Source organism: Pipistrellus hanaki (genome assembly GCF_964339955.1).
Source record: "Pipistrellus hanaki genome assembly, chromosome: 1".
Lineage (NCBI taxonomy): Eukaryota > Metazoa > Chordata > Mammalia > Chiroptera > Vespertilionidae > Pipistrellus > Pipistrellus hanaki.
In genome coordinates, this window is record NC_140503.1 from 103566432 (window position 1) to 103592442 (window position 26011).

General features: G+C 41.8%; 2 protein-coding genes across 21 annotated transcripts in view; one reads left to right on the forward strand and one right to left on the reverse strand.

Annotated features, from left to right (window-relative positions):
* ADPGK (ADP dependent glucokinase) overlaps positions 1-26011 on the forward strand; it is a 128914-nt gene that overhangs the window by 39955 nt on the left and 62948 nt on the right. For 6 of the 13 annotated variants that reach the window (XM_084897841.1, XM_084897846.1, XM_084897850.1 and 3 more), the window contains exons 5-7: positions 257-453; positions 1091-1189; positions 20305-20682. In XM_084897841.1, the coding sequence (XP_084753967.1) occupies positions 257-453; positions 1091-1189; positions 20305-20682 (674 nt within the window). Of the gene's footprint in view, positions 1-256; positions 454-1090; positions 1190-5209; positions 5275-20304; positions 21852-26011 lie in introns of those variants that run through there. The other 7 variants (XM_084897851.1, XM_084897847.1, XM_084897853.1 and 4 more) reach the window with 6 other exon arrangements.
* BBS4 (Bardet-Biedl syndrome 4) overlaps positions 1-26011 on the reverse strand; it is a 164466-nt gene that overhangs the window by 4879 nt on the left and 133576 nt on the right. For 6 of the 8 annotated variants that reach the window (XM_084898035.1, XM_084898032.1, XM_084898039.1 and 3 more), the window contains one exon: positions 21991-22201. The exons of 1 other annotated variant lie outside the window; for it this stretch is intronic. In XM_084898035.1, the coding sequence (XP_084754161.1) occupies positions 22164-22201 (38 nt within the window). In that variant the 3' untranslated portion in view covers positions 21991-22163. Of the gene's footprint in view, positions 1-21990; positions 22202-26011 lie in introns of those variants that run through there. One more of the 8 variants, XM_084898033.1, reaches the window with a different exon arrangement.

Below are 26011 nucleotides of genomic sequence, written 5' to 3' on the forward strand. Positions count from 1 at the left end.
GCTACCCTTTGATAAAGGTGTATAGTACCCATACTGTGTTTCTGTGTTTTAGATTTGTTTCATTACTGACCACTGCCTTTACGGATGCAATGCTGGGCTTACCTTAGGTCATTGTAGTGAGGTTCTCCTCAGCCAGAAGCCAGCCTCCCCCAAGAAAAGGCTGGGGGGTGGGGGGGCTGCAAGCCCTCCTTTCCCACAGCTAGGAGACTTAAAGCCTCTTTCTTTTCTTCCCATTGTGTTGTCTGGACTTTTCTAGGGGAGGAGTGGGGCCAGTTAAAAGCTCCCCATGCCAACCGATTCATCTTCTCCCACGACCTCTCCAACGGGGCTATGAATATGCTGGAGGTGTTTGTGTCTAGCCTGGAGGAGTTTCAGCCAGACCTGGTGGTCCTCTCTGGATTGCACATGATGGAGGGACAAAGCAAGGAGTTCCAGAGAAAGAGACTCTTGGAGGTAATAACACTGTTCTATTGTAGAATTTCACACATCTCAGCAGTGTGTTTCTTCAGAATCCTGCTTCTTTTGACCTTTATAGCTTATGCTGCTTTGCCCTCAGTTCTGGCCTTCTCAGGAGATATCTGGGCAGGTGGCTCTGAACCTGCCTCTTGCTCTAGGGAGGCACCTCACAGTATTCTTTCAGACACAGGCAGCAGCTTGAATAGGATAGGTCAGAACATTTTACTGCCTAAGCCTCTATATCCTGTGCTAAACTGAATGTGGCTGAAAGCTGCAGTGTTTATAGTTTGTGTCCTTTGTATTATCTGTGTCATCTCACTTCCCATCAGCTATTGTTGCAGACTCATACAGAAGTTGAAGCCAACTGCTCAGTTTAGGTCCCCAGAAATAGGCTGACTACATGAACATACAGAGACAGTCCTTTGTGCTCTCTGAGTCTGTAATCCAGTGCTTCTCTGCTGACCCTAGGTGTTCCAGTTAGGAAAAGCATCCCTCATCCACAGAGGCCTACATAGCTTAGTTTTCATGAGGATGTAAAGAAAACATTAACAATACACACTGCCTCTAGAACCTGATTTTTTCTTCCTTTTGTCTGACCTCTATATCTAATAGCAATGCTGTCTTCTTTTTACAGGTTGTGACCTCCATTTCTGACATCCCCGTTGGTATTCCAATTCACCTAGAGCTGGCCAGTATGACCAATAGGGAGCTCATGAGCAGCATTATGCATCAGGTAACTATGTGGGCAGCACATAGGGCCCTCATTGGCCCTGACTCTCATGAGGCCTTGCAAAGATGTGCCTTTGTCCAGCAGGACCAGCTGTTTTGGGCTCAGGGGCCAGCTCACTGAGGCATGGCTGTCATGTCACTCAGATTTAGGTCCTTCAAGATCTAAATAACGAACCAGAACTGTTCTGGAACAGGATCTCCTCCTAGGTTAGAAATATGGCAATACATCTGATGGGTTCATGGGCTGTTTCTCCTTCTAGAATGGAGAAGTTGGGAGTGAATGGTCTACAGTAGAACTCAAAGAGGAAAACTGAAAGCCCAGCTCAGCTGCTTTCAACTGAATGTCAAGAAACTCAGAAAAAGGAAAGTGGGGGAGCTTAACTCCCTTACCTCCAGGCATCATGTGTTCATTCCTGCCTTGGGACGGCTACAGTGATTAAAAAAATTTGAGAGGGTGATGCTTAAGAACATAGACTTGGGGAACCTGAGTTAAAATGCTGGCTTTGCCATTCACTAGCTTTATGAACTTAGACAAGTTATTTACCCTTTCATTTTATTATTATTTAACCTTTATAATGGTTAATATATTCATAAAATATTAATACACACACACACGAGAATATGTCCTTATTTTTAAGCCTTTTTAATAAAAAAATATATATCATAGCATACTTAAATACACATTCTACACTTTGTTCTTTTTTACTAAGTGGATTTGTTTTATTGGGTTTTAAAATTTTTCTATAAGAATTTATTTGAGCCAAGCTGATGGCATATGCTAGGGAGCAAGATTTCAAATACTTCTCACAAGCAAATTTTGAAGATCTTTTTTCTGTCATCACTTGGAAAACTTTCTCGTCTTTTCACAGCCGTGTTGTTAAAAGGAATGTGTGGGCACCTCAGTTTATTGAACCTGAATTTTTTCTCTTTTTTTTTTCTTTAATGTATTGATTTTATTTTATTTTATTTTATTTTTTTAATATATTTTATTGATTTTACACAGAGAGGAATTGAGAGGAACAGAGAGTTAGAAACGTCGATGAGAAACACCAACCAGCTGCCTCTTGCACACCCCCCACTGGGGATGTGCCCGCAACCAAGGTACATGCCCTTGACCAGAATCGAACCCGGGACCTTTCAGTCCGCAGGCCGACGCTTTATCCACTGAGCCAAACCTGTCCCGGCTGAACCTGAATTTTTTCAATGGTGCATTACCCTTTGCTATTCCATATAGGCCTGCAACCGGTGACTTTGTACATGATTTTATTTTGTCCATAAGCAACTACATATGTATAATACTCAGAAGTAAAATTGGCTGGATAGGAGCAGAAAAAGCATATATAAATTTGATATTGCCAAATTGCCTTCTATGAGAATTATACCAATTTACTTCCACTAGAATTCTTTACAAGTGCTTATTATTTCCTCATATCAGTGACCAAAGTGTAATTAAATACATGCACAGCTGGTATGGCTCAGTGGTTGAGCATCAACCTATGAACCAGGAGGTCAAAAAAATTTTTTTTTATTTTTTTATTTTTATTTATTTATTTTGATTATGGTATCACATAATTGTCCTTATCCCCCCATTTCCATCCCAAACCCCTCCCTACATATGTCCCACCCCCCTGTTGTCCATGGCCACTGGCTAGGCCCATATGCATGCACACAAGTCCTTTGGTTGATCTCTTCCCCTTACCCCCACCCTCCCCTACTTTCCTTCTGAGGTTTGAGAGTCTGATCGCTGCTTCTCTTTCTCTGGGTCTTTTTTTATTTATCAGTTTATGTTGTTCATTATTTCCTCTAGATGTGTGAGATCATGTGATCCAAGAAATACCCTTGTAAGAACCTAAACTGGCGACAAGCAATAATGGTTATGCTGAGAGGCAAATGAATCAGTCTGTAGTGAGTTCCTTTCTGGGCCAACAGTTCTTTTAAGTCCCAATTTCAATGTCAAATAGTTCCTTATATGTACATGCCAGCCATGATATTTCAGATCTGGTTGGTGGACAAATTGTGGTAATGCAGGTCCGACCGTCTCTGGTTTGATCCTGGGCATCCTTCAGCAACATGCAGCTTCTGTCTACTGGTATGGTGATGCATCATCAGCATCTTCCATCTCTGAATTGTGTCTCTTCTGTCTTCATGGCTGGAGCACTTCTGTCTATTCCTCTCTGTTACAGGATTCCAGATGGTCTTGGAGTTGTTTTCTGAATATATACAAACATATTCTTGACCAAAAGTTAATAAAGGGATATTTTCTTTAAATTTGACTTGGGATTCTTTTTCATTTTTTCTCCCCAAATAATTTTCCTCTGGCTTGTTTTGACACCATGTGTGTATTTTCATGGGTATTTTGCTGTTAGCGTTTCAGGTGAAGGTTAATTTTCGAAAGTACAAATTTTTTAATGTAAATTATTCTCAGGATATTTTTCGTTACATGATATTCTTCCACTGTCACCCCCTTTTTTACTTTAAATAATAGGAGACTTTTGGAAATTTTATAATGTAGGCTTGATAGCTTTTACATTTTAATTATTTGCGCTACACTATGACTGCTTTAGGTTCATAACATGTTGTGCAATTTTACCATGAAATGCTCTGCCAATAAGAATTTTTGTTAATACTTTAGGAACAGCTTTTTGTACAGTACATTCAGTTTTTCTAGAATATTCATTTATTTCCATTAGCCACATTAATTTCCTGTAAGAAATTGGCTATTATTCATCTGTCAGACTCAACACTCTAGCAACAATCTTATTTACCATGTGTGTATTAGTGGAATTGATTATTTGCCTTCTTGAGAAGGGCCTGAGCATTCCTGCTACTAGACTGGACTTGGATATTAAAAACCCACTTGCCCACACCATGGGTACAAGACCTCTCAAGTCTTGTTGCAGTGAGAGGGCAGCTGCTGTCAGCCAAGTCTCTGTCTGTTACCTGGGTCCCAATTTGAGCTGTGCATGGGAAGCGAAGCAGCCATGGGGGCAGGAGACCTCCCTCAGAATGGGAGAAGGTTCAGGTACCTGCCACGTTGGGGGGGGTAGAGGGGGGTGGTATGGGTCTGTGCCCCACCTCTGTTGACCCCCAAGTTCTCTCCTGATGGCCCCTCTGCGACTGTGCCTGTCTTAGATTATTCCTTCCCTGAGGAATCTTACCTGTCTCTGGCTAACCAGCCATCCTCCGGGGTCAAGCAGGGTAATGGGAGGTTTAGTTCTGTCTCCTTGGTAGCCTAGGCCCCCATGGGCTCCACACCCAGCACCTGCCTCGGGAACTCCTCACCTGCTGGCGAGGCCTGGGCGTTGATCTCATATTTTTGGGAACTCATGTTTCTTCTCCAGAGAGGGCCCAGCTCCCCCCACTGGGCGGGCAGGAGATCCATGGTACCAGCCACCATGGTGCTTCAGCCTCGGCATGAACTGAAAGGTCAGCCAACAGTTGTGGGCACCTGGACCACGAGAAGAGGTTCATTTTTGGCCAAAAGGGCAAGACGGGCCAAAATAGAATGCTCAGGTGCCTTCCCAGGGGGCCCTCTGCATAGTGGAAGGGATGAAGTCCTTTCATGTCATTTTTAAATTGCTGCCAGACATTCAAAGGACTGGTTTGTATGTTTGTTTTGGATAATGGTACAATATGCTGTTATAATGCTAAAATATCTAGAGCTGTGTTACCTTTGTCTCCAAGCACAAAATATATAAAATGAATGATGGGGATAAGCCAAATCTGGGAAAAATTATAATGACCTTGTAGAATAATATCATGTAAGGATATTCTTTGCTCTAGGCCAGGGAAATTCCATTTTAAACTGGCTGTCAGTTTCTTTTTGTATGGACAGGGTCTTTGTTTCATTTTCTATACCTCTCCCAGGAGGAAGGAGTGATGATCCCTTCCTTTGGTGTCTTCACAAGCTAGAAACCACTTTTTACTTTTACACACAAAGGAGCAGTGGTTTAATTTTGTGTCATACAGAAGGGGAGCTGGGTGGTGACCCCTATGTAATTATACTTCCTTGTCCCACCTGTAGTCCTCCTGGATGACCAAGGTGTTTGGTGTCATCAGTGACTACTTTGGGCAGGAGGATCAGCCCAGGTAAGAACTCCCACCCGTGAAGGATTACGTAGGAACATAAGTCCAGAAATACTTGCCCAATAGCCCCAGGTTATATTACCATACAGCTGATGCCTATTAGCATGGCAGTAAGGCATTCTCAGGTGTTCTTGGAGTTCTGGCTCACACTTTCTTTCCTCTCTCTCTCTCTCTCTCTCTCTCTCTCTCATATTATTATTATTATTATTATTATTATTATTATTATTTTACGTATGTGTTCTTATCCTCCCCTTATCCCCTACCTTCCACTCATACTTCACCCCCATGTTATCTCTGGCCATTGATGAGGTTCATATGTATGCCCAAAAGTCTCTTGGTTGATTTCTCCCCCTTATTCCCAGCGATCCCCTCCTTCCCTGGGGTTTGAGGTTCTGATCAATGTTACTCAGTCTCTGGGTCTGTTCTTGTTCTCAATCTATGCCATTTACTATATTCCATAAATGAGTGAGATCATTGATGTTTATCTTTCTCTGCCTGGCTTATTTCACTTAGCATAATGGTCTCCATCTCCATCCATGTTGCTGCAAATGGTAGGAACTCTTTCTTTTTTACCGCAGCTCAGTATTCCATTGAGTAGATGTACTACAGTTTTTTAATCTATTCATTTGCTGATGGGCATTTAGGCTGTTTCCAAATCTTAGCTATGGTGAATTGAGTTGCTATGAACATAGGGGTGCATATATCCTTTCTGACTCATGTTTCTAGTCTCTTGGGATATATTCCTAGAAGTGGGATCATTGGGTCAAATGGGAGTTCCATTTTTAGTTTTTTGAGGATATTCCATACTGTTTCTCCACAGTGACTGCACCAGTCTGCATTCCCACCAGCAGTGTAAAAGAGTTCCTTTTTTTCCACATCCTCACCACTTGTTGTTTGCTGATTTGTTGATAGCCATTCTGACCAGTGTAAGATAGTACCGCATTGTTGTTTTGATGTGCATCTTTCTGATGATTAATGACTTTGAGCATGTTTTCATATGTATCTTGGCCTTCCTTCTGTCTTCTTTCGATAAGTGTCTATTTAGCTCAGTTGCCCATTTTTTGATTGGGTTGTTTATCTTCTTTTTGTTAAGTTATATGAGTTCTCTCAAGTAAATTTTGGAGATTAAACCCTTATCATTGATATCGTTGGCAAATATGTTCTCCCATGTAGTGGGGTTTCTTATTGTTTCATTGATGGTTTCTTTTGCTGTGCAAAAGCTTTTTATTTTGATGTAGTCCCATTTGTTTATTTTCTTTTTAGCTTCCATTGCCCTAGGAGCAATATCAATGAAGTTCTTTCGGCATGTGTCTGAGATATTCCTGCCTGTGGATGCCTCTAGTATTTTTATGGTTTCCCATTTTATGTTTAAGTCCTGGATCCACTTTGAGTTTATTTTTGTGTATGGTGCAAGTTGGAGGTCTAGTTTCATTTTTTTGCATGTATCTGTCCAATTTTCCCAGCACCATTTGTTGAAGAGTCTGTCTTGACTCCATTGTATGTTCATGCCTCCTTTGTCAAATATTAATTGAGCATAGTGGTTTGGGTCGATATCTGGATTCTCTGTTCTATTCCATTGGTCTGTATGTCTGTTCTTGTGCCAGTACCAGGCTGTTTTGAGAACAATGGCTTTGTAATACAGTTTGAAATCTGGTATTGAGATCCCTCCAATTTTATTCTTCTTTCTCAGGATTGCTGTTGCTATTCGGGGTCTTTTTTTATTCCATGTGAATTTTGGGGGTGTTCTTTCTAGGTCTGTGAAGTATGCTGTTGATATTTTAATGGGGAATGCATTAAATCTATAGATTGCTTTGGGTAGTATGGACATTTTAATGATGTTGATTTTACCAATCCACAAACATGTTATGTTCTTCCATCTGTTTACATCTTCCTCTATCTCTTTTTTTTCAGTGTCATGTAGTTTTCTGCATATAGGTCTTTTACGTCCTTGGTTAAGTTTATTCCTAAGTATCTTAATTTTTTTTGGTGCAATGGTAAATGGGATTGCTGTTTTAGTCTCTCTTTCTGTAAGTTCATTATTGGTGTATAGAAATGCCATAGATTTCTTGGTTTTGATTTTGTATCCTGCTACCTTGCTGAACTCATTTATTAAGTCTAATAATTTTTGATGGAGTCTTTAGGGTTTTTTATGTACAGTATCATGTCATCTCCGAATAAGGATAGTTTTACTTCTTCTTTTCCAATTTGGATGCCTTTTATTTTTTCTTGTTCTCTGATCGCTATGGCTAGTACTTCCAGCACTATGTTGAACAGGGATGGTGAGAGTGGGCATCCCTGTCTTGTTCCTGTTCTTAGAGGGAAAGGTTTTAGTTTTTGCCCATTGAGTATGTTGGTTTTGTCATATATGGCTTTTATTATGTTGAGGTATGATCCTTCTATTCCTACCTTGCTGAGAGTTTTTATCAAGAAAGGGTGTTGGATTTTGTTAAATGCTTTTTCTGCATCAATTGATATGACTATGAGATCTTTATCTTTCAATTTGTTTATGTGATGTATCACATTTATTGATTTGTGAATATTGTACCATCCTTGCATCCCTGGGATAAAAACTACTTGGTCATGGTGTATGATCTTTCTTATGTACTGCTGGATCCGATTTGCTAGAATTTTGTTGAGGATTTTGGCATGTATGTTTATGAAGGATATTGGCCTGTAATTCTCTTTCATTGAGTTGTCTTTATCTGGTTTTGGTATTAGGGTGATGCTGGCTTCATAGAAGGAGCTTGGAAGTGTTCCTTCCTCTCTAATTTTCTGAAGTAGTCAATGGATAAGAAATCCAATGCAGGAGCACCAAAATACATAAAAAATCTGAAAGATATAAAGGGAGATATAGACATCAATACAATCATAGTAGAAGACTTCTTTGATCTCATTGATAACACAATCTTTGCTGATTTTTTGTCCAGAGGATTTATCCATTGATGTCAGTGGTGTATTAAAGTTTTAATTCTTCCTTGAATATTTGGTAAAACTCCCCTGTGAAGCCATCTGGTCCTGGACTTTTGTTTACTGGAAGCTTTTTGATGACTGCTTCAATTTCATCATTAGTTATCTGCCTATTGAGATTTTTAGTATCTTCTTGATTAAGTTTTGGAAGGTTGTATTTTTCTAGGAATGTGTCCATTTCCTCCAGGTTGTCTAGTTTATTAGAATAGAGTTGTTCATAGTATTTTGTAACAATCCTTTGTATTTCTGTGAGATCTGTTGTTATTTCACCTCTTTCATTTCTGATTTTGTTTATTTGGGTCCTCTCTCTTTGCTTTTTGGTGAGCCTGGCTAGAGGTTCATCAATCTTGTTTATCCTTTTAAAGCACCAGCTCTTGGTTTATTGATCTTTTGTATTGTTTCTTTGGTCTCTATGTCATTCATTTCTGCTCTGATCTTTATTATTTCCTTCCTTCTGCTCAGTGTGGGCTTTTCTTTGAGTTGTTGAGTTAGATCATCTATTAACCCTTTTTGGTGTTTTTTTGTTTGTTTGTTTTTGTTTTTTGTTTTTGTTTTTTGAGGTAGGCCTGTAGAGCTATATACTTCCCTCTTAGGACTGCTTTCATTGTGTCCCATAGGATTTGCAGTATTGTGTTTTTATTGTCATTAGTCTCCAGGATGTTTTTAATTTCTTCTTTGATCTCACTGATAACACAATCATTGTTTAGTAGTATGTTATTCAGCTTCCAGGTATTTGAATTTTTGGAATGTTTTTATTGTAGTTTATTTCTAATATTATGCCTTTGTGATCTGAGAAAATGCTTGATATGATTTTAATCTTTTTGAATTTGGAGAGACTTTGCTTGTTACCCAATATGTGGTCTATTTTTAAGAATGTACCATGAGCACTTTAGAAGAACGTATATTCCTTGGCTTTGGGGTGAAATTCTCTGAAGATGTCAATTAGATCCATCTGGTCTAGTGTGTCGTTTAGGATTGCTGTTTCTTTGCTGATTTTTTGTCCAGAGGATTTATCCATTGATGTCAGTGGTGTATTAAAGTCTTCTACTATGATTGTATTGATGTCTATATCTCCCTTTATATCTTTCAGATTTTTTATGTATTTTGGTGCTCCTGCATTGGATGCATATATGTTTACCAGAGTTATATCTTCTTGCTGACTTGCTCCCTTTAGTATTATGTAGTGGCCTGCCTTATCTCTTGTTACCGCCTTTACTTTGAGGTCTATTTTATCAGATATAAGTATTGCAATCCCAGCTTTTTTCTGATTTCTGTTTGCCTGAAAAATGTTTTTCCATCCCTTCACTCTCAGTCTGTGTGAATCCTTTGCTCTACGGTGGGTTCCTTGTAGACAGCAGATATATGGGTCATGTTTTCTTATCCATTCAGCTACCCTATGTCTTTTAACTGGTGCATTTAATCCATTTACATTTAATGTTACTATTGATAAGTGCCTGTTTGTTGCCATATTCTTCCTTAGCGTTTGTGTTTCTTCTTGCCTTTCTCTTTCTTCTTTTTACAGCAGTCCCTTTAGCATTTCTTGCATTGCTGGCTTGGTAGTGATGAATTCTCTTAGCCCTTTTTTGTCTGTGAAGCTTCTGATCCCACCATCAATTTTGAATGATAGCCTTGCTGGGTATAGTATTCTTGGATTCAGTCCCTTGTTTTGCATCACTTTGTATATTTCATTCCATTCCCTCCTGGCCTAGTGTGTTTCTGTTGAGAAATAAGTTGCTATTCTAATAGGAGATCCCTTGTATGTAACTTTCTGTCTCTCTCTTGCAGCCTTTAAGATTCTTGCTTTGTCATTGTGGTTTGTCAATTTAATTATGATGTGTCTTGGTGTCAGTCTTTTGGGGTTCAATTTGTTTGGGACTCTCCTTACTTTTTGGACTTGGATAGTTTTTTTCTTGCCAATATCAGGGAATTTTTCTGTCATTATTTCTTCCAGGAGGTTTTCTTGCTTTTCTTCTCCTTCTTGTATCCCTATTATTCTAATGTTGTTTCATTTTGAGTTGTCCCATAGCTCCCTTAGGCTCTCCTCTTGCTTTTTAAGTCCTCTTTCCAGTTGCTGCTGCATTTGTATGCTTTTTTCTACCTTGTCTTCTACTTTGCTAATGCAGTCTTCGGCCTCTTCTAGCCTACTTTTTAAACCTTCCACTGTGTTTTTTATTGCAGCTATGTCGTTCTTCATCTCCTCTTGGTATTTTTTCATATTGGTGACGTTCTCATTCAGCTCCTTGTAATTCTCATTGAGTTGTGTGTAATTGTCATTGAGTTGTGTGCATTTATCCTCTAGCCGTTTAAACATCCTTATAATCATTACTCTGAATTCTGTCTCTGATAAGCTGCTAACTTCAAATTCATTTAACTCCCTTTCTGGTGATTCCTCTTTCCCTTTCCTTTGTGGATTGCTTTTTTGTCTTCCCATGTTTTCCTGTAGTGTTTTAATTGTAGATCCAATTGCCTTGCTTCCCAGGTTCCTTTGGGGATGGTGCTACTGGTGTAATTTCTTAGTTCCCCTGGGCTTGTTAATCTAGTGTAGCTCCCTTCTCAAGCTATTTGGGTTCTTTTGATGTAGGTCTGTAAACTTGGGAGGTACAACTGTGGTGTCTACAAGTCAGCTGATGTGGAGGAGTTTCTTAATTTTTGCTATCTTGCATCCTTAACTGTAATCACACGTGCCCTGCAGGCACTCGCAGTGGTCCCCAGGAACAGTCTGTTGGGGTGTTGCTGTTCAGGGGACCTGCTATTTGGAAAGGCGTGGGTGAGGTGCCCAGAGATATGCAGATGTGGGATGGGCGGACCCAGCTTTTGTTGTTGCACCTGTGGTGAATAGGTGCTTACTCCCAGTGGTGGTTCACTGGAAAACCCACATTAGATTTCCAGTGAGGTGCACTGAATGACTCTGAAGGGCCCTAGCAGTGTAGTCGCGCAGTTGAGGTGCCTGTGTGTCAGAATCTAGGCAAAGTGAATTCAAAGCTTCTATTGCTGGATGGGTGTGCGCCTCCTGCTTGTTCAAGATTGCATCCAAGGCAAGCTCACAGTAGTTCCCACTAGTGGCTTACAAAGGTCTGCAGGAACCTCACCTCTGCAGTGGCGTATCCATGGATACGCACTCTCAGGCCTCTGAGCTCCGATGTACACCTAGGGGTCCCGGCACTCGATTGAGCAGCTTGGCTAGCCTCAAGGAAGAAGGCGTTCAGAATTTCCACTGCAGGGCCTCTAGCTCTTGTCTGTACAGAATCCACTCTCGGGTGTTCTTGGTGTCTCCCACACACTGTCCTCAGAGAGACGTGCATCCCGGGGTTGGGATGTCCTATTGTCTATGGGGTTGAAGTAACGAGTGCACCAGGATAGGCGTGCAACCCTGGGATGGGGTGTTCTTGCTTGTCTTAGCCTGTGCAAGCCTGCAAACCGGTGAATCCAAGGTTTTTCTGTCGGCTTGAGTGGGCGTGAGGGGACACGAATGGGCGGATCAGGCACAAACCTGTGAACGTGGGATTCTGGGCTTGAGCAAAGGCGAGAGGGAGTAAAAAAAAGGGGGGGGGGGCAAGCATGAGCCCATGGACGCGCATGAACTGGGGTCTTGCTGCTGGGCGAGAGCAAGCGTGAGGGGCAGCGAACTCCGGAATCCGGGCAAGGGGGGGTGAAGAGGCGGGGCAGGAACGAGCCCACAGATGTGCAGGAACCAGGGTATGGCTTAGGCGCAAACCCACAAATGCCATTTGCCGGCAAACCAGGATTTTGCTATGAGGCACGAGCGGACCCAAGGGGGATGGGGGGAATGGGTGGGGTGGGGCAGATGCGCGAACCCGGGTTTTGTGGTTGGGAAGGGGGAGTGCACTTCTAGCTGCCGCGATCAGCGTATCTTTGGATGTGAAGGTCCATGAGTCTGCAGCTGGGGTAGCAGGATATTGGCTGGAATTGATGCTGGGTCACGGGGCAGTTCCAAGGTCTGTCTTGTTGATGGTGTTGATGGGTTTCTAAAAAAGGCCCTTCTCCCCTTCAAGATGGCCTGGGCTCTGTGCTGGGATCCCACCATCCCGGGAGAGCTCGCAGTGATGCTAGTCACTCCTTGTCAAGGAGATGCCTTCTGCCAGCTCCTGCTGCTCCTGTGTGATTTAACTTTCCCTCACTCACTCATGCACCCCACGCCCATCCACACACAATCCTTTCCTACTCTCGCCCACTTCCTCTCTCTCAGCTCCGTCTTGCCAGCTGCCATCTTGTTCTATTTTCTACAGGAGGTCAAGATTTGATTCCTGGTCTGGGCTCATGCTCAGTTGCAGGCTTGATCCCCAGTAGGGGTGTGCAGGAGGCAGCCAATCCATGATTCTCAGCATTGATGTATTTCTCTCTCTCTCTTTCTCTCTCTCTCTCTCACCCCCCTCCCTTTCTCTTTGAAATGATAATAAATAAAGTTCTTGATAAAGCAATAAAATTTAGTTTTTAAAAAATTTTGTTAAAAAAAAAACCAGTAAAATCATGCACTGTCACTAGTGCAACAGGTGAGAAATATTTTTTTAATTAGACTACTTTTTTTTATTGATACTATTACAGATGTCCCACATTTCCCTCCCATTTGCCTTTCTCCACCCAGCTTGCTGCCCGACCCCCCTCTGACTTTACTTTTTAGAGAAGTTTTAAGTGCACAGTAAAATTAGCAGAATATAGAGTTCCCATATACCTCCTATCCAAACCCACCCAGTCTCCCCCAGTATCCCACCCACTGCACCACAGTGGGATACTTGGTACAGTTGGTGAACCTACACTCACACATCATTGCCACATAAAATATGTGGTTTACATTAGGGTTCACTCTTGGTGTTTTTCGGTATAGTTTTTATTTGCATTTCTCTTTTTTAGGTTATCTATTTACTTTTTTTAAAAGGAAGCCATTTTTATCTCATTTTCTGTGTAACTTGTCTACTTAATCTCTCCTCAGTCCCCTTATCTGTAAAATGGAGGTAATCCCTCCTTTTCTCCCTCTCTCCCTATTTTAATCCCTCCTTCCTTCCCTTGAGTAAAGCCATTAGTTCAGTGCTAGGAAAGAACATGCAGTAAATGAAAGTGCTATTATATTTGCAGAGGTACAGGTCATTGATTTTTAAATAAATATAAATACATGCATACACATAAATCCCTTTACCCATATCTACATGCCTGCATATATATAGGGGCATATCTCTCTTGCACTAACAGTCATCTTAAATGTATTTCTCTGGCTGTAAGGAGGAAAGTGCTAAGTAAGAAAGATAGTGAGGTGGACATAGTAGTTCTCTTTAAGATAGAAGACTGGCTCAACAGAAAGTTCTGGTAAAGATGTTGGTGTAAGTAAACGTGGTACTTAGAACCTCCCACAACCACAACAAAGTTACAATTACATAACAACCATCATTCAGAACCCCCTAAATCTAGCTAAACAGAAGTCCTAAAGCTAAGAATATAAAGAAACAGCCACATTGAGACTGTAGGAGGGAAGAGGCTTGGAATAGGCTGGTCCCACACCCACATGTGCAGTTAATAATTGGGAGGGATATCTTGGCTGTAGAGATCTCCCATAAGGAGTAAGGGGTCCCAGCCTCACATCAGAACCCCCAGTCCAGAGTTCAAGTACTAGGAAGAGAAGTCCCCATAACTTCTGGTTGTAAAGACCAATGGATATTACAGCTAAGTGAGATGGAGGTCTGCTAGAGTCCCAGGTGTTCCTCTTAAAGGGCCCATCAATGCACAAACTTAGCTTGGACACATTTTGAGCACTTTGAGCTCCAGTACTGGGGTGGCAGCTTAAAAAAATAGGGACATACAAGGAGGAACTGAATTGTCTAGCAAGGGCTGGAGGAGCAGACAGTCTCTCAGACAGAAGTACTGGCAGAAGCCATTGTTCCACAGAGTTGGCAGGCTGAGGCCATTTTTTTCTTTATTTTCTTTTTTTAAATATATTTTATTGATTTTTTTTTTTTTACAGAGAGAAGAGAGAGGGATAGAGAGTTAGAAACATCGATGAGAGAGAAACATTGATCGGCTGCATCCTGTACACTCCCCATGGGGGATGTGCCTGCAACCAAGGTACATGCCCTTGACCAAAATCAAATCTGGGATCTTTCAGTCCACAGGCCAACGCTCTATCCACTGAGCCAAACTGGTTTCAGCCAGATGCCATTTCTAAGTCTCCGTCAACCTGGCTAACACTCATAGCTCTGCTCTGGTGATTCCTGAAACCCCACCCTACCCAACTTTTGGGCCCACCCAAGCCTTTCCCAGTAGTTTCCCATACAAATAGCCTCTCTTGACTCATGCTTTAGACTTTCTAAAATCTATTAAACATGATTTGGCCTGACCATACCCCATACATTTTGCTAAGAGGCCCCACACCTGCCTAGCAGCTACCAGCCTCAGCAGCTTGACCTTTCCTGGGTACCTCCATGCCCAGCACAAGTAGCAGCCATCTGCAGATTGCTCTATTGCTCACACCAGATGGCCCCAGGCAGTGGCTAATCTTTTACCTCTCAGAATGCCCAAGAGCCAGTGGACCTGGTGGATAACTACAGACCACACTGGATTACAACCCAACCACCTTTATAGTGGCACACTCAAGGGGCAGACTTAGCAGGCACCAAAGCCCCAATGAAGTGAGACCTGCTCCATGGGGTTGATTCATGCACAGCAGCTCCTCTGCTGTAATTGCAGCTAGTCCTTGCAGCCAATCAGCCTGGAGATAAATCTCTCCTAGAAATGTGCCAACAGCAATCAAGACTCAGCTACAACAGGATAGTGCACACAGCTCACATGGGGTACACTTGGAGCATCCAGCTCAGTGACCAGGGAGGCTGCACCATTGGGCCCTATAGGACACCTACTACCAAATCTGGGAGAGAGCAGCTCTGCCTAATACATAGAAACAAACAGAGGGAAGGAACCAAAATGAGACAAAAACAAACAACAAAAACAGGTCCCAAATGAAAGAACAGGAGAAATCTCCAGAACTAAATTAAGTAGAAGCAAGGAATCTACCAGATACAGAATTTAAAACAGTGGTTATAGGGATGCTCAAGGAACTTAGTGGAAACTTCAATTATGAAAAAGTACATGAAAACCATAAATAACCAGTTAGAAATGAAAGATATAATATACTAACTGAAATGAATAATTTACAGGATATAGACAGTAGAGTTGATGAAACAGAGAATCAAATTAGTGACTGAATATATGGAAGCAAAAAGAAAAAGAATTTTTAAAATGAGAATAGTGGCTCAGTTGGTTCGAGTACCATCCCATATACCAAAAGACTATAATTTCTATTCCTGGTCAGGGCACATACATGGGTTGTAGATTCAATTACAGATTAGGGTGCATACAGGAGGCAATAGATTGATGATTCTCTAGCCCCTACTCCTCCGCTTCCTCCCTCCACCCCCCGCCTTTGCTTTCTCTAAAAATCAATAGAAACATAACCTCAGATGAGGATTTTTAAAATGAGGATAGTTTAAGGTCCCTCTGGGATAACATCAAACCTACCAAAATTTGCATCAGAAGGTGGAAGAGCTAGTGTTGAAAACCTTTTTTTTTTTTTTTTTTTTTTAGAAATAATGACAGAAAACTTTCCTACTTAGTAAAGAAAATAAACATTCAAGCCCAGGAAGGATAGAGTCCCAAACAAGACAAATTCAAAGAGGCCTACACAAGACACATAAATTAAAATGCCATAATCATGTAAAAAGAGAATCTTAAAAGGGGAAAAGTAGATAGAGAAACCAAGATGGCAGCATAGATAAACAACTAACTGCAGCCTCACACAACAATTTCAAAAACAATTAAAATACAAAATGGACATTATCCAGAACTACAGGAAAGTTGACTGACTGGAAATTCTACAACTAGAAGGAAAGAGAAAACCAGAAGGAAAAGCAGAGGAGCTAAAAGCCTAAGGTACAGAGACATGGTGTGCACGGAGGAGAGGACGGAGCCAGAGAGGAGGGGCAGCTGAGTGTCTGGCTGGTGTTCCCTAGCGGGAAGGAGATAAAAGGTCTAGACTGTGCTAAATACCAGTTCCGACAGCACTGAACCCCAGTTCTAGGCCAGACCCTGGGGACCCAGGCTCAGAGCTGCGAAAGGCAGTCCCAGAGGCGTGCACATTGCGCACAGAGGACAGACTGTTGACTGTGCTGCTGGATTGCCCTAGCAGGAAGGAGACAAAAGCTCCAGACAGCTCTAAACCCCACTTCCAACCCCACTTCCAACTGCACTGAACCCAAGTTCTGGGCTCATTGGGGGAGAGCCTAGACTTTGATAGTGGGCGAAACTCGAGGGCATCTTTCTCTCAGAGGTGCTTGCAGTGAGTACTGAAGGACACTGAGGAACACTGAGACTCAGGAGCCTTATATGGTGGGGCTGACAGGAAGCCAAGGCTGTAGGCTCCACCTGAAACTCCGCCCCATCCAAGCTGAGCACAGAGGCTTTTGCAATTTTCCAAGTCTAGTCGAATAAGGCTGTCTCCTGGCATAGACACAGCTGATCCTCACAGCCAATTGGCCTGGAGGTCAGTTCCTCCCAGTGATACCAACAACAATCAAGACTTAACTACAACAAGGCTGTACACCCAGTCCACAAAAGGGGGCACCAAGAATGTCCACCTCAGGTAACTGGGAGACTGACCCACTGAACCATATAGGACACCTTAGCACACAAAGCCGCCCTACCAACTCAGGGAAGCAGCTAAAATGCCAAGACAAGGACACAGATCACAAACGAAAGAAATGGAGGACAAAAAGCGACTGGATATAGAGTTCAAAACCACAGTTATAAGGTTTTTCAAGAATTTCCTAGAAAAGGCCGATAAAATAAATGGGACCTATAAGGATATGAAAAGGGATCAACTAGAAATAAAGAATACATTGTCAGAAATAAAAGATATTATACAGAGTCCTAAAAACAGAATGGAAGATTGCAAGAATCAAGTCAAAGATCTGGAACATAAAGAGGCAGAGGACTCACCTCCGCAGAAGCAAGAAAACAAGAGAATCCAGAAAGTTGAAGATAATGTAAGAAACCTGTGGGACAACTTCAAGCGAACCAACATCAGATTTATGGGGGTCCCAGAAGAAGAGAGAGAGAGCAAGATACTGAAAACATACTGAAAGAAATAGTGACAGAAAACTTCCCCTACCTGGGGAAAGAAATAGACTTACAAGTCCAGGAAGCGCACAGAACCCCAAACAAAAGGAATCCAAAGAGGACCACACCAAGACAAATCATAATTAAAATGCCAAGAGCAAAAGACAAAGAGAGAATATTAAAAGCAGCAAGAGAAAAGCAGGTAGTTACCTCTAAAAGAGCACCCATACGATTGTCAGTTGATTTCTCAACAGAAACTGGATGGGAATGGCAAAAAATACTCAAGGTGATGAATAGCAAGACCTACAGCCAAAAATAATCTTCCCAGAAAAGCTATTACTCAGAATCGAAGGGCAGATAAAGAGCTTCACTAATAAAAAAATAAATAAATAAATAAAAAGCTAAAGGATTTCATCACCACCAAACCAGAAATATATGAATTGCTGAAGGGGGTTCTTTCAGAAAAGAAAGTAAATAAAAAAAACTATGAACAACAAATACATAACTATCAACAAGTGAATTTAAAAACCAAGGGAATTAAAAAAAAAATTGATGAACAATATTAACTGGTGAATATAATAGAATCAGAGGTATGGAAGGGGAGTGAACTGACAATTCTCAGGGAAAAGGGGAAAAGGGGGTACGGGACCGGGAAGAGACTGAACATAAACTGTGCGCCTATGAATGAGGACAATGGGGGGTGGGAAAAGGGCAGAGCGAGGGGTGGGAACCTAGTGGAGGGGAGCAATGGAGTGGGGGGTAAATGAGGAATATTTATAATAATACGAACAATAAAGATTTATTTTTTTTTAAAAAAGAGAGGGAAAAAAAGTAGTTATTACCTAAAACGGAGCTCCCATGCCCTGCCAGCTGATTTTGCAACAGAAAATTTGCAGGCCAGAAGGGAATTGCACAAAATATTCAGAATGATGAAAAGCAAAGACCTACATCCATGATTACTTTATCCAGCAAAGCTATCATTTAGAATCAAAGGTCAGCTAAAGAGCTTCCCAGACAAGAAAAAGCTAAAGGAGTTTACCACCACATCAGTGTTACATGAAATGTTAAAAGGGCTTTTAAGAAAAAAAATAAAAAAATAAGAGGACAATAAATCATATCTAACAGCAATTACTTTATTTTTTTATATATATATTTTATTTTTTACAGAGAGGAAAGGAGAGGGATAGAAAGTCAGAAATATCGATGAGAGAGAAACATCGATCAGCCGCCTCTTGCACACCCCCTACCAGGGATGTGCCCGCAACCAAGGTACATGCCCTTGACTGGAATTGAACCCAGGACCCTTGAGTCTGCAGGCCAATGCTCTATCCACTGAGCCAAACCGGTTTCAGCAGCAATTACTTTAAATGCTTAAATCAAAAGACATATACAGTGCTCAGTTGGTTTGAGTATCATCCCATATACCAAAAGGTTGTGAGTTTGATCCCAGATAGGCTGCAGATTTGATCCCTGGTCAGGGCTCATACAGGAGGCAACTGAGCCATGTTTCTCACATCAATGTTTCTCTCCCTCTTTCTAAAATCAGTTTTAAAAAAAATCCTCAGACTGGGATTTATTAAAAAGATACATGGTGACTAGAATAGATAAAAATTATACAAAACACAATATCAAAAGACAGACTAAAAGTGAAGGGATGAAAAAAAAGATATTTCATGAAAATGGAAATAAAAAACCAGCTGGGGTAGCAATACTTATGTCAGACAAACTAGACTTTAAAACAAAGGATACAACAAGAAACAAGGACCCAGCAACTCTACTTCTATATATTTATTCAAAGAAACATAATAAATCAGAAAGACATATACATCCATATGTTTGTTTATTTCATCATTATTACAGTATTTAAATATGGAAACAACCCAAGTGTCCACCAATAGGTGTGTTGATAAGTGGTATATGTGTACAATGGATTACGACTCAGCCATAAGAATGAAATCCTGCCATCTGCAACAACATGGGTGGGCCTAGAGGGTATTAGACGAAATTAAATAAGTCAGAGAGAAAGACAAATGCTTGATGATTTCACTTATGTGTGGAATCCAAAAAAATAATGACAAAAACAGATACAGAGAACATTTTAATGGTTGCCAGATGGGAAGGGGATTGTGGGAAGAGTGAAAAGGATTTAGAAGTACAAATTGGTACTTACAGGGTCACAGAGATATAAAGTACAGCCTAAGGAATACAGTCAATATTATAACTGGTGTCAAGTGAGTACGAGATTTATTGGAGTGATCACTTAGTTATATAATGTCTAATCACTTTGTTGTATACTTGAAACTAATGTAATATTGTACATCAACTAAAATTTAGAAATAATTTTTTTAAAAACAGAACGAAAAGGAAACAGGCTCAATGGCTCCTATGTGGTGCCCTTTTTCAGTGTTATTACTAAATAGAAAAGGAATACTCTATTTAGTAGTAACACCTGCCTAAAAAGCTTAGCGCTAATATGAAACTGTTCTTGCTCTTTGGTGGTTATACACAAAACCACTATAATCCTGACTATGTGTTGCTAGAGCCTTCTCCATTTCACTGGTATAATGTCTGATGACAATGAGGAACTGAGACTCATGTCCCATCAATGGTAAGAGGATCTAATATGTATGCAAAGCTAGGCACCATGAAAAGAAATACAAAATATGTATATCTCTGCCCTTTGTCTTGTAATGGCATATAACAAAAGACTGGCTCTAAGAGTGTTACTGCAACTTTCCAGTTTATCCTGAGGAAAATAAGGTGGAAATAGAGGTGTAATAGTAAAAACTGACATATGATCTGTCACTTCCCCACCACAGACTTCAGGGGCAGGAAGTCTTGTAAGGAAGAGGTTATCCTGTCTTACTTCCCTGGCTTTGGTCATTGTCTGTGTCCTAAAATGCCTTTTTTATGTGAATTGGAAAGAGACTGTCATTTTGTTTTTGTTAGCAGGTCTTCCATGCGGTGACTTCCCTTGGGCTGAATGAACAGGAGCTGTTATTTCTTAGCCAGTCAGCAGCTGGACCTCACTCTTCCCTCTCTTCTTGGAGTGGTGTTCCTGATGTGGGCATGGTCAGTGACATCCTATTTTGGATCTTGAAGGAACACGGGAAGAGTAAAAGCAGAGCCTCAGACCTCACCAGGATCCATTTCCACACGCTGGTCTACCACATCTTAGCAACTGTAGATGGACAGTGGGCCAACCAGTTGGCAGCCGTGGCTGCAGGAGCTCGTGTGGCTGGGATACAAGCCTGTGCTACAGAAACCATAGATACCAGCCGAGTGTCCCTGAGAGCACCACATGAGTTTCTGACTTCCCATTCGGAGGTAGGTTCTAGGGTCATATTCAACCCCGATGAGCCAGTGATAGAATGGCACAGGGAGGGGGTGTCCTTCCACTTCACACCCGTATTGGTATGTAAAGATCCTATCCGAACTGTGGGCCTTGGAGATGCCATTTCAACTGAAGGTCTCTTATATTCAGAAGTACACCCTCGCTATTAGGAAGGTTGTTATGGATAATTATTCTGAAGAAGGAGAACTAACCAATTTAAGAATTAATAGGAATTAAGTGGTTTGGAAAACAAGATTGAGGTATCAGATTTCTAGATTTAATTCAAAGATAGCCAATAACACAATAATAGATTAAACTATCAGATACATTCCTACCTGCTGGCAAACATGTTTCAGGTTTTAATCCAAATTTACCGAGACTGGATTTTTAGTTTTTTTATGTTGTGTTATATGATTAAAAAACAAGATTCTGAAACCCCTCGTTTACATAGCTTTGTCAGGTATTTCAGGCCAAATGTCTTTACCCTGGCTGGAGTGCATGCCAGCTGGAAAAAACACCTCTCTCCTTCCCACTCAGAACTGCTTGCTCACTCATCATGTCTAGTAAAGCCCATGGTGAGCCTCTCGTGTTCTCTGCTCAGCGTTCATGGGAAGGGTCATGACTTCCATTCAGTGTTATAATGAAAATACTTGATGAGCACACCTTAGTTTTCTAAGACAGAGCCTCAAGTATAGACAAAATCACTCTTCCTGTGCTTCATTCTCAGTTAGGTGGGAGCCCTGTGGAGCCTAGGAGAGAATTGGCCATTCTGCACTGGTTTAGAAGCCTGGCTGACCGTAGGGTGGGTAACCATGTGAGCTGAAGGGCTGTGCCTTCCTGCCCTGGCTTCTTAGATTGTAGGCCAGCTGGTCAGAGACTACCATACTGGGCCCAACCTTATTGCCAAGCTCTGGACATACTTTCTCCAGTAGAAAACTAATCTGTTTATTCTTGTCCTTGAAGGAATTTGCTTTTACAACTGGAATATGCTTTTGTGTGTGTACCTGATCATGTGTGACCATACCACATCCGTTTAAGAGTTTGAACTCATAAGAGCCCAGGATCATGAAGAAATATGTCATGTTATGTATTTATTTTTTTTTATAAATCAAAGAGACCTCTGTGTGCTTTTAAATATATTAAAAACAATTACATTTCAGGAGTCCTAAGACCATTTGCAATTGATTTTGTTCTACCTATCATTCTGGAGCCAGATACAGTAGAACTCATTCCAACTTTTACTTGTGAGTTCTGTTACTCACTCTTGAGGTGTTTGTCTTCTCTTCCCAATCACTGGTTGGCAGTCCCTGAGACTGAGCCTCTGTGTTTTAAAGTGACAGACAATACTAATATCAAGTAGCCAATCCAGTGAGAAACAGCAGCTTAAAGGATGGTGAGCCTTCTTGGTTTGTTCAAAGAGCAGTATTGATATGGCAGTTGCTGGCTCGCAGCAGCAGCTTCTGGAACCTCAAAGCTAGCTCAAGTTCTTCATTTGTGACCGCTCCTTCCCTACTTTGGGTAAGAAGAAAAGGCTTTGTTAATCCTTCAAGAAAATTTAAGCCTGGAGAATTATGCAGGTTGAATTCAAAACAAGTAATTTAAGGAAATGTCTGGCTGCTACCTCATCAGTCTCTGTCTCCAACTTCAATTAAATACCAATCTTCTAGCCCAGTGGTCAGCAAACTCATTAGTCAACAGAGCCAAATATCAACAGTACAATGATTGAAATTTATTTTGAGAGCCAAATTGTTTAAACTTAAACTTCTTCTAAGTTTGGAAGAACCATACTCAAGGGGCCAAAGAGCTGCATGTGGCTCGAGAGCCATTGTTTGCCAACCACAGTTCTAGCCTATATTACTGGAAAGGCTTAAGTGAGAAGAGATCTCTATTTTCTCAAAAAGAACTGAAATAAGATAACATTTATGTTCTAAACCTGAAAACACTTTGAGAGTTCCAAAGTGTTCTCCATGTGTCTTCTCAGGACCTGATATTAGTTTATTTTCAGCAAGTTCTCCAGTTTTCACTGGTGATATCAATAAAGACTGATCCAGGATATGTTGTCAGCATATACTTTAGAGTAGTTTTTCAAAAGACGAGTTTTGAACTTTTAATACTTGCAAGTCAGTTTTTTGGTTATCATAAAAAGTATCAATGCACCATACATTATAGGAATAGGTATTGTAAGTATTGTTTTGTAGAATTTAATATATGCCTGCATGAGTGCATATATGTATGAATTTCCACCACCTAGTGCAGACCATGCAGAAATGGGTGGGAAAAGCACACCCTTCAACCCTTCACTTTGAACTATATTTTACAAAGGTTTCCACATATGATTTGATGCAGAGTGAAAATCCACTGGACTAGAAAGAATACCTGGTGAAAAATGAGACTTCCTAAAAATATTTTAACACTCACTTTTGCCTTCATTTGAAATTGATTTAACACTGGGGAAAAGCTACAACACACACACACACACACACACACACACACACACACAAATTAATCATGAGATAAGAATTTGGCCAAAAAATCAGTAATGTCTGATGTAAATTCAGTTTGCATCTTATTCTTTGTCGAGTTTAAGTGGGGAAAGGGTAATTATTCATCCGTAGAAATCCAAATTCTATGCAAGGTTTTGAGATGACAAGTATTATATAACATTGGACCAGTATGACATACTGTGGCTCACTTTCCTCATCTGTAAAACCCGTTAATAGTGGTCCCTACCCTCATAGGGTTCTTGATGACTAAAGGATAATGCTGTGCAAAATAATTAGCACAGTACTTGGCATATATTTAAAGGTTTGATAATTGTCAGTTACTATTACTAAACGGAACAGAGAATTTACTTGGACTCGAACTATTTTAAATCATTAAAATGTTACCCATAACAATTTCAATTTAAAAAATTTTTTTTTCTTTATTTATTAAGGTATTAATATCTCCCCCATTACCCTCCAACTCCAAACCCCCCCCTCCCCCCTGTTCATGCCTTCACACACACCCTGGTATTTGTGTCCATTGGTTGTGCTTATATGCATGATTATAAATCCTTTGGTTGATCTCACCCCTTACCCTCACCCTCTCCTATCTTCCCTCTGAGGTTAGATGGTCTGATCAATGCTTCTCTGTCTCTGGATCTGTTTTTGTCCATCAGTTTATGTTGTTCATTATATTCCACAAATGAGTGAGATCATGTGATATTTATCTTTCTCCAGCTGACTTATTTCACTAAGCATAATAAGCATGACCTTTCTCCAGATCCATCCATGTTGTTGCAAATGGTAGGAGTTCCTTCCTTGTTACAAGCAACCAAGGCACATGCCCTTGACTGGAATCAAACCCGGGACCTTTCGGTCCACAGGCCGATGCTCTATCCATTGAGCCAAACGGGCTGGTATTTTTTTTTTAATCCCTCTTTCTGTAGGTTCATTATATATATATAAAGAGCCAGGGTCCATAACAACCGAAGGCTCACCCAAACACCGGAAGTCAGCCGGGGTGACCCAGCACTGACTACTGAAGGGGCTGCGATTAGGCCTAGATACAGGCTGAGAGAGGAGGGGAGGACAGGAGAGGACAGGAGAGGAAGGGAAAGGGAAGGGAAAGGAAAGGGAAAGAGAAGGGAAAGGTCATATCCTATGAAAGAGACATCTTGAAAATGCCTAAAGAAAGTTGTCATTTTTTCATGGTGAAGGGATTGGAATCCCATTGATGAAAACACCTTGGCAGCTGCAGTGGCCAGCAATGGTAACAACAGCAGGGTGATGGGGGCAGCACCTTCCCCTGATCAGCCAGATTGCCTCCTGCAGAGGGAGGCCTACTGGTGGCTTAGGCCCATGGGGAGCGGGTCTAAGCCATCAGCAGGACATCCCGGAACTGTGAGAGGGGCAGGGTGGGCTGAGGAACCCCCTCCCCCAATGCACAAATATCATACACCAGGCCTCTAGTAAAGCAATAAATTGGCATTTTTGGTGTCTACTTCAAACTTCCTGGGAGTCAGGGAAGGGTGGAGACAGATGGGGAATGATGAGATGGAGATGAGGAAACTGTCCACCAGAGATTCCGGGCACAACACAGGTGACCAAGGGCTGTTTGACTTTAGTTCTATTTTTCAATTTGCAAGGTCACCTTCTGCCTCCTTGCTTTACCAAATGAGTCACCAATACAATCTGCATCACTTGCTAGAGACTTTGTGATCAAATGCCGAGTCTAGCATGGAGGCAGCAGTAGCAGAGACTGGGTCACACCAGTGTCCCACCCATTTTCAATGTGCTCCCTCTGAAAGGCTAGCTATTATTCTCAGGTAATGTTCCACCTATCTTTCATGATGGCACATTATTTTCACATCCTTACTTGGTTAAAATTTTAACCTAATACTACCTCCTTTTTTAAAAACACTTTTCACTGGTCCTTCGAATGCCGGAAGTCTCATAGGAAGCCAGCTCAAAAAGCACTGTACCTGGAGTGAGTCTCACCCAGGTCAGGAGCACAGAGCCTTCTGAGGCCTGTGGGAACAGGGAGACAGTAGGGACAGCAAGGACAGTGGGAACGGTGAAGTCAGCAGGGACAGTGGCAACAGCAGGGGAAGCAGGGACAGCGGGAAAGTGGGGACACAAAGAACAGTGGGGACAGGAGGGAAGTAGGGACAGCAGGGACAATGGAGACATCGGGGACAATGGGGACAGTGTGGGTAGCAGGGATAGGGAAGACAGTGGGGATAGCAGAGACAGTGGGAACAGCAGGGATAGGCCAGTGGGGACAGTAGAGACAGCAGGTACAGTGAGGACAGCTGGGACAGTGGTAACAGTGAGGACAGCTGGGACAGTGGGAACAGTGAGGACAACAGAGCCAGGAGACAGTGAGGAGAGTGGGGACAGTGAGGACAGCGGGGACAGTGGGAACAGTGGGGACAATGAAGATAGTGGGGACAGGGGGACAGTGAGACAGCATGGACAGTGGGGACAATGAGGAAGTGAGGACTGTGGGGAGAGTGGGGACAGCAAGATAGCGAAGACAGTTGGGACAGTGAGGACAGCAGGGACAGTGGGGGCCATAAGGACAGGGGGACAGCAGGAACAGGGGATATTGGGGATAGCATGGACAGTAAGGACAATGGGCACAGTGGGGACATTGAGGACAATGAGGACAGGGGGACAGTTGGAACAGGACAGTGAGGAGAGTGGGGACAGCGAGGACAGGGGCACAGTGGGGACAGTGAGGACAGCAGGGCAGTGGGGACAATGGGGACAGTGAAGACAGTGGGAACAGTGAAGACAGCGGGGACAGTGGGGATAGCGGGGACAGTGGGATAGCAGG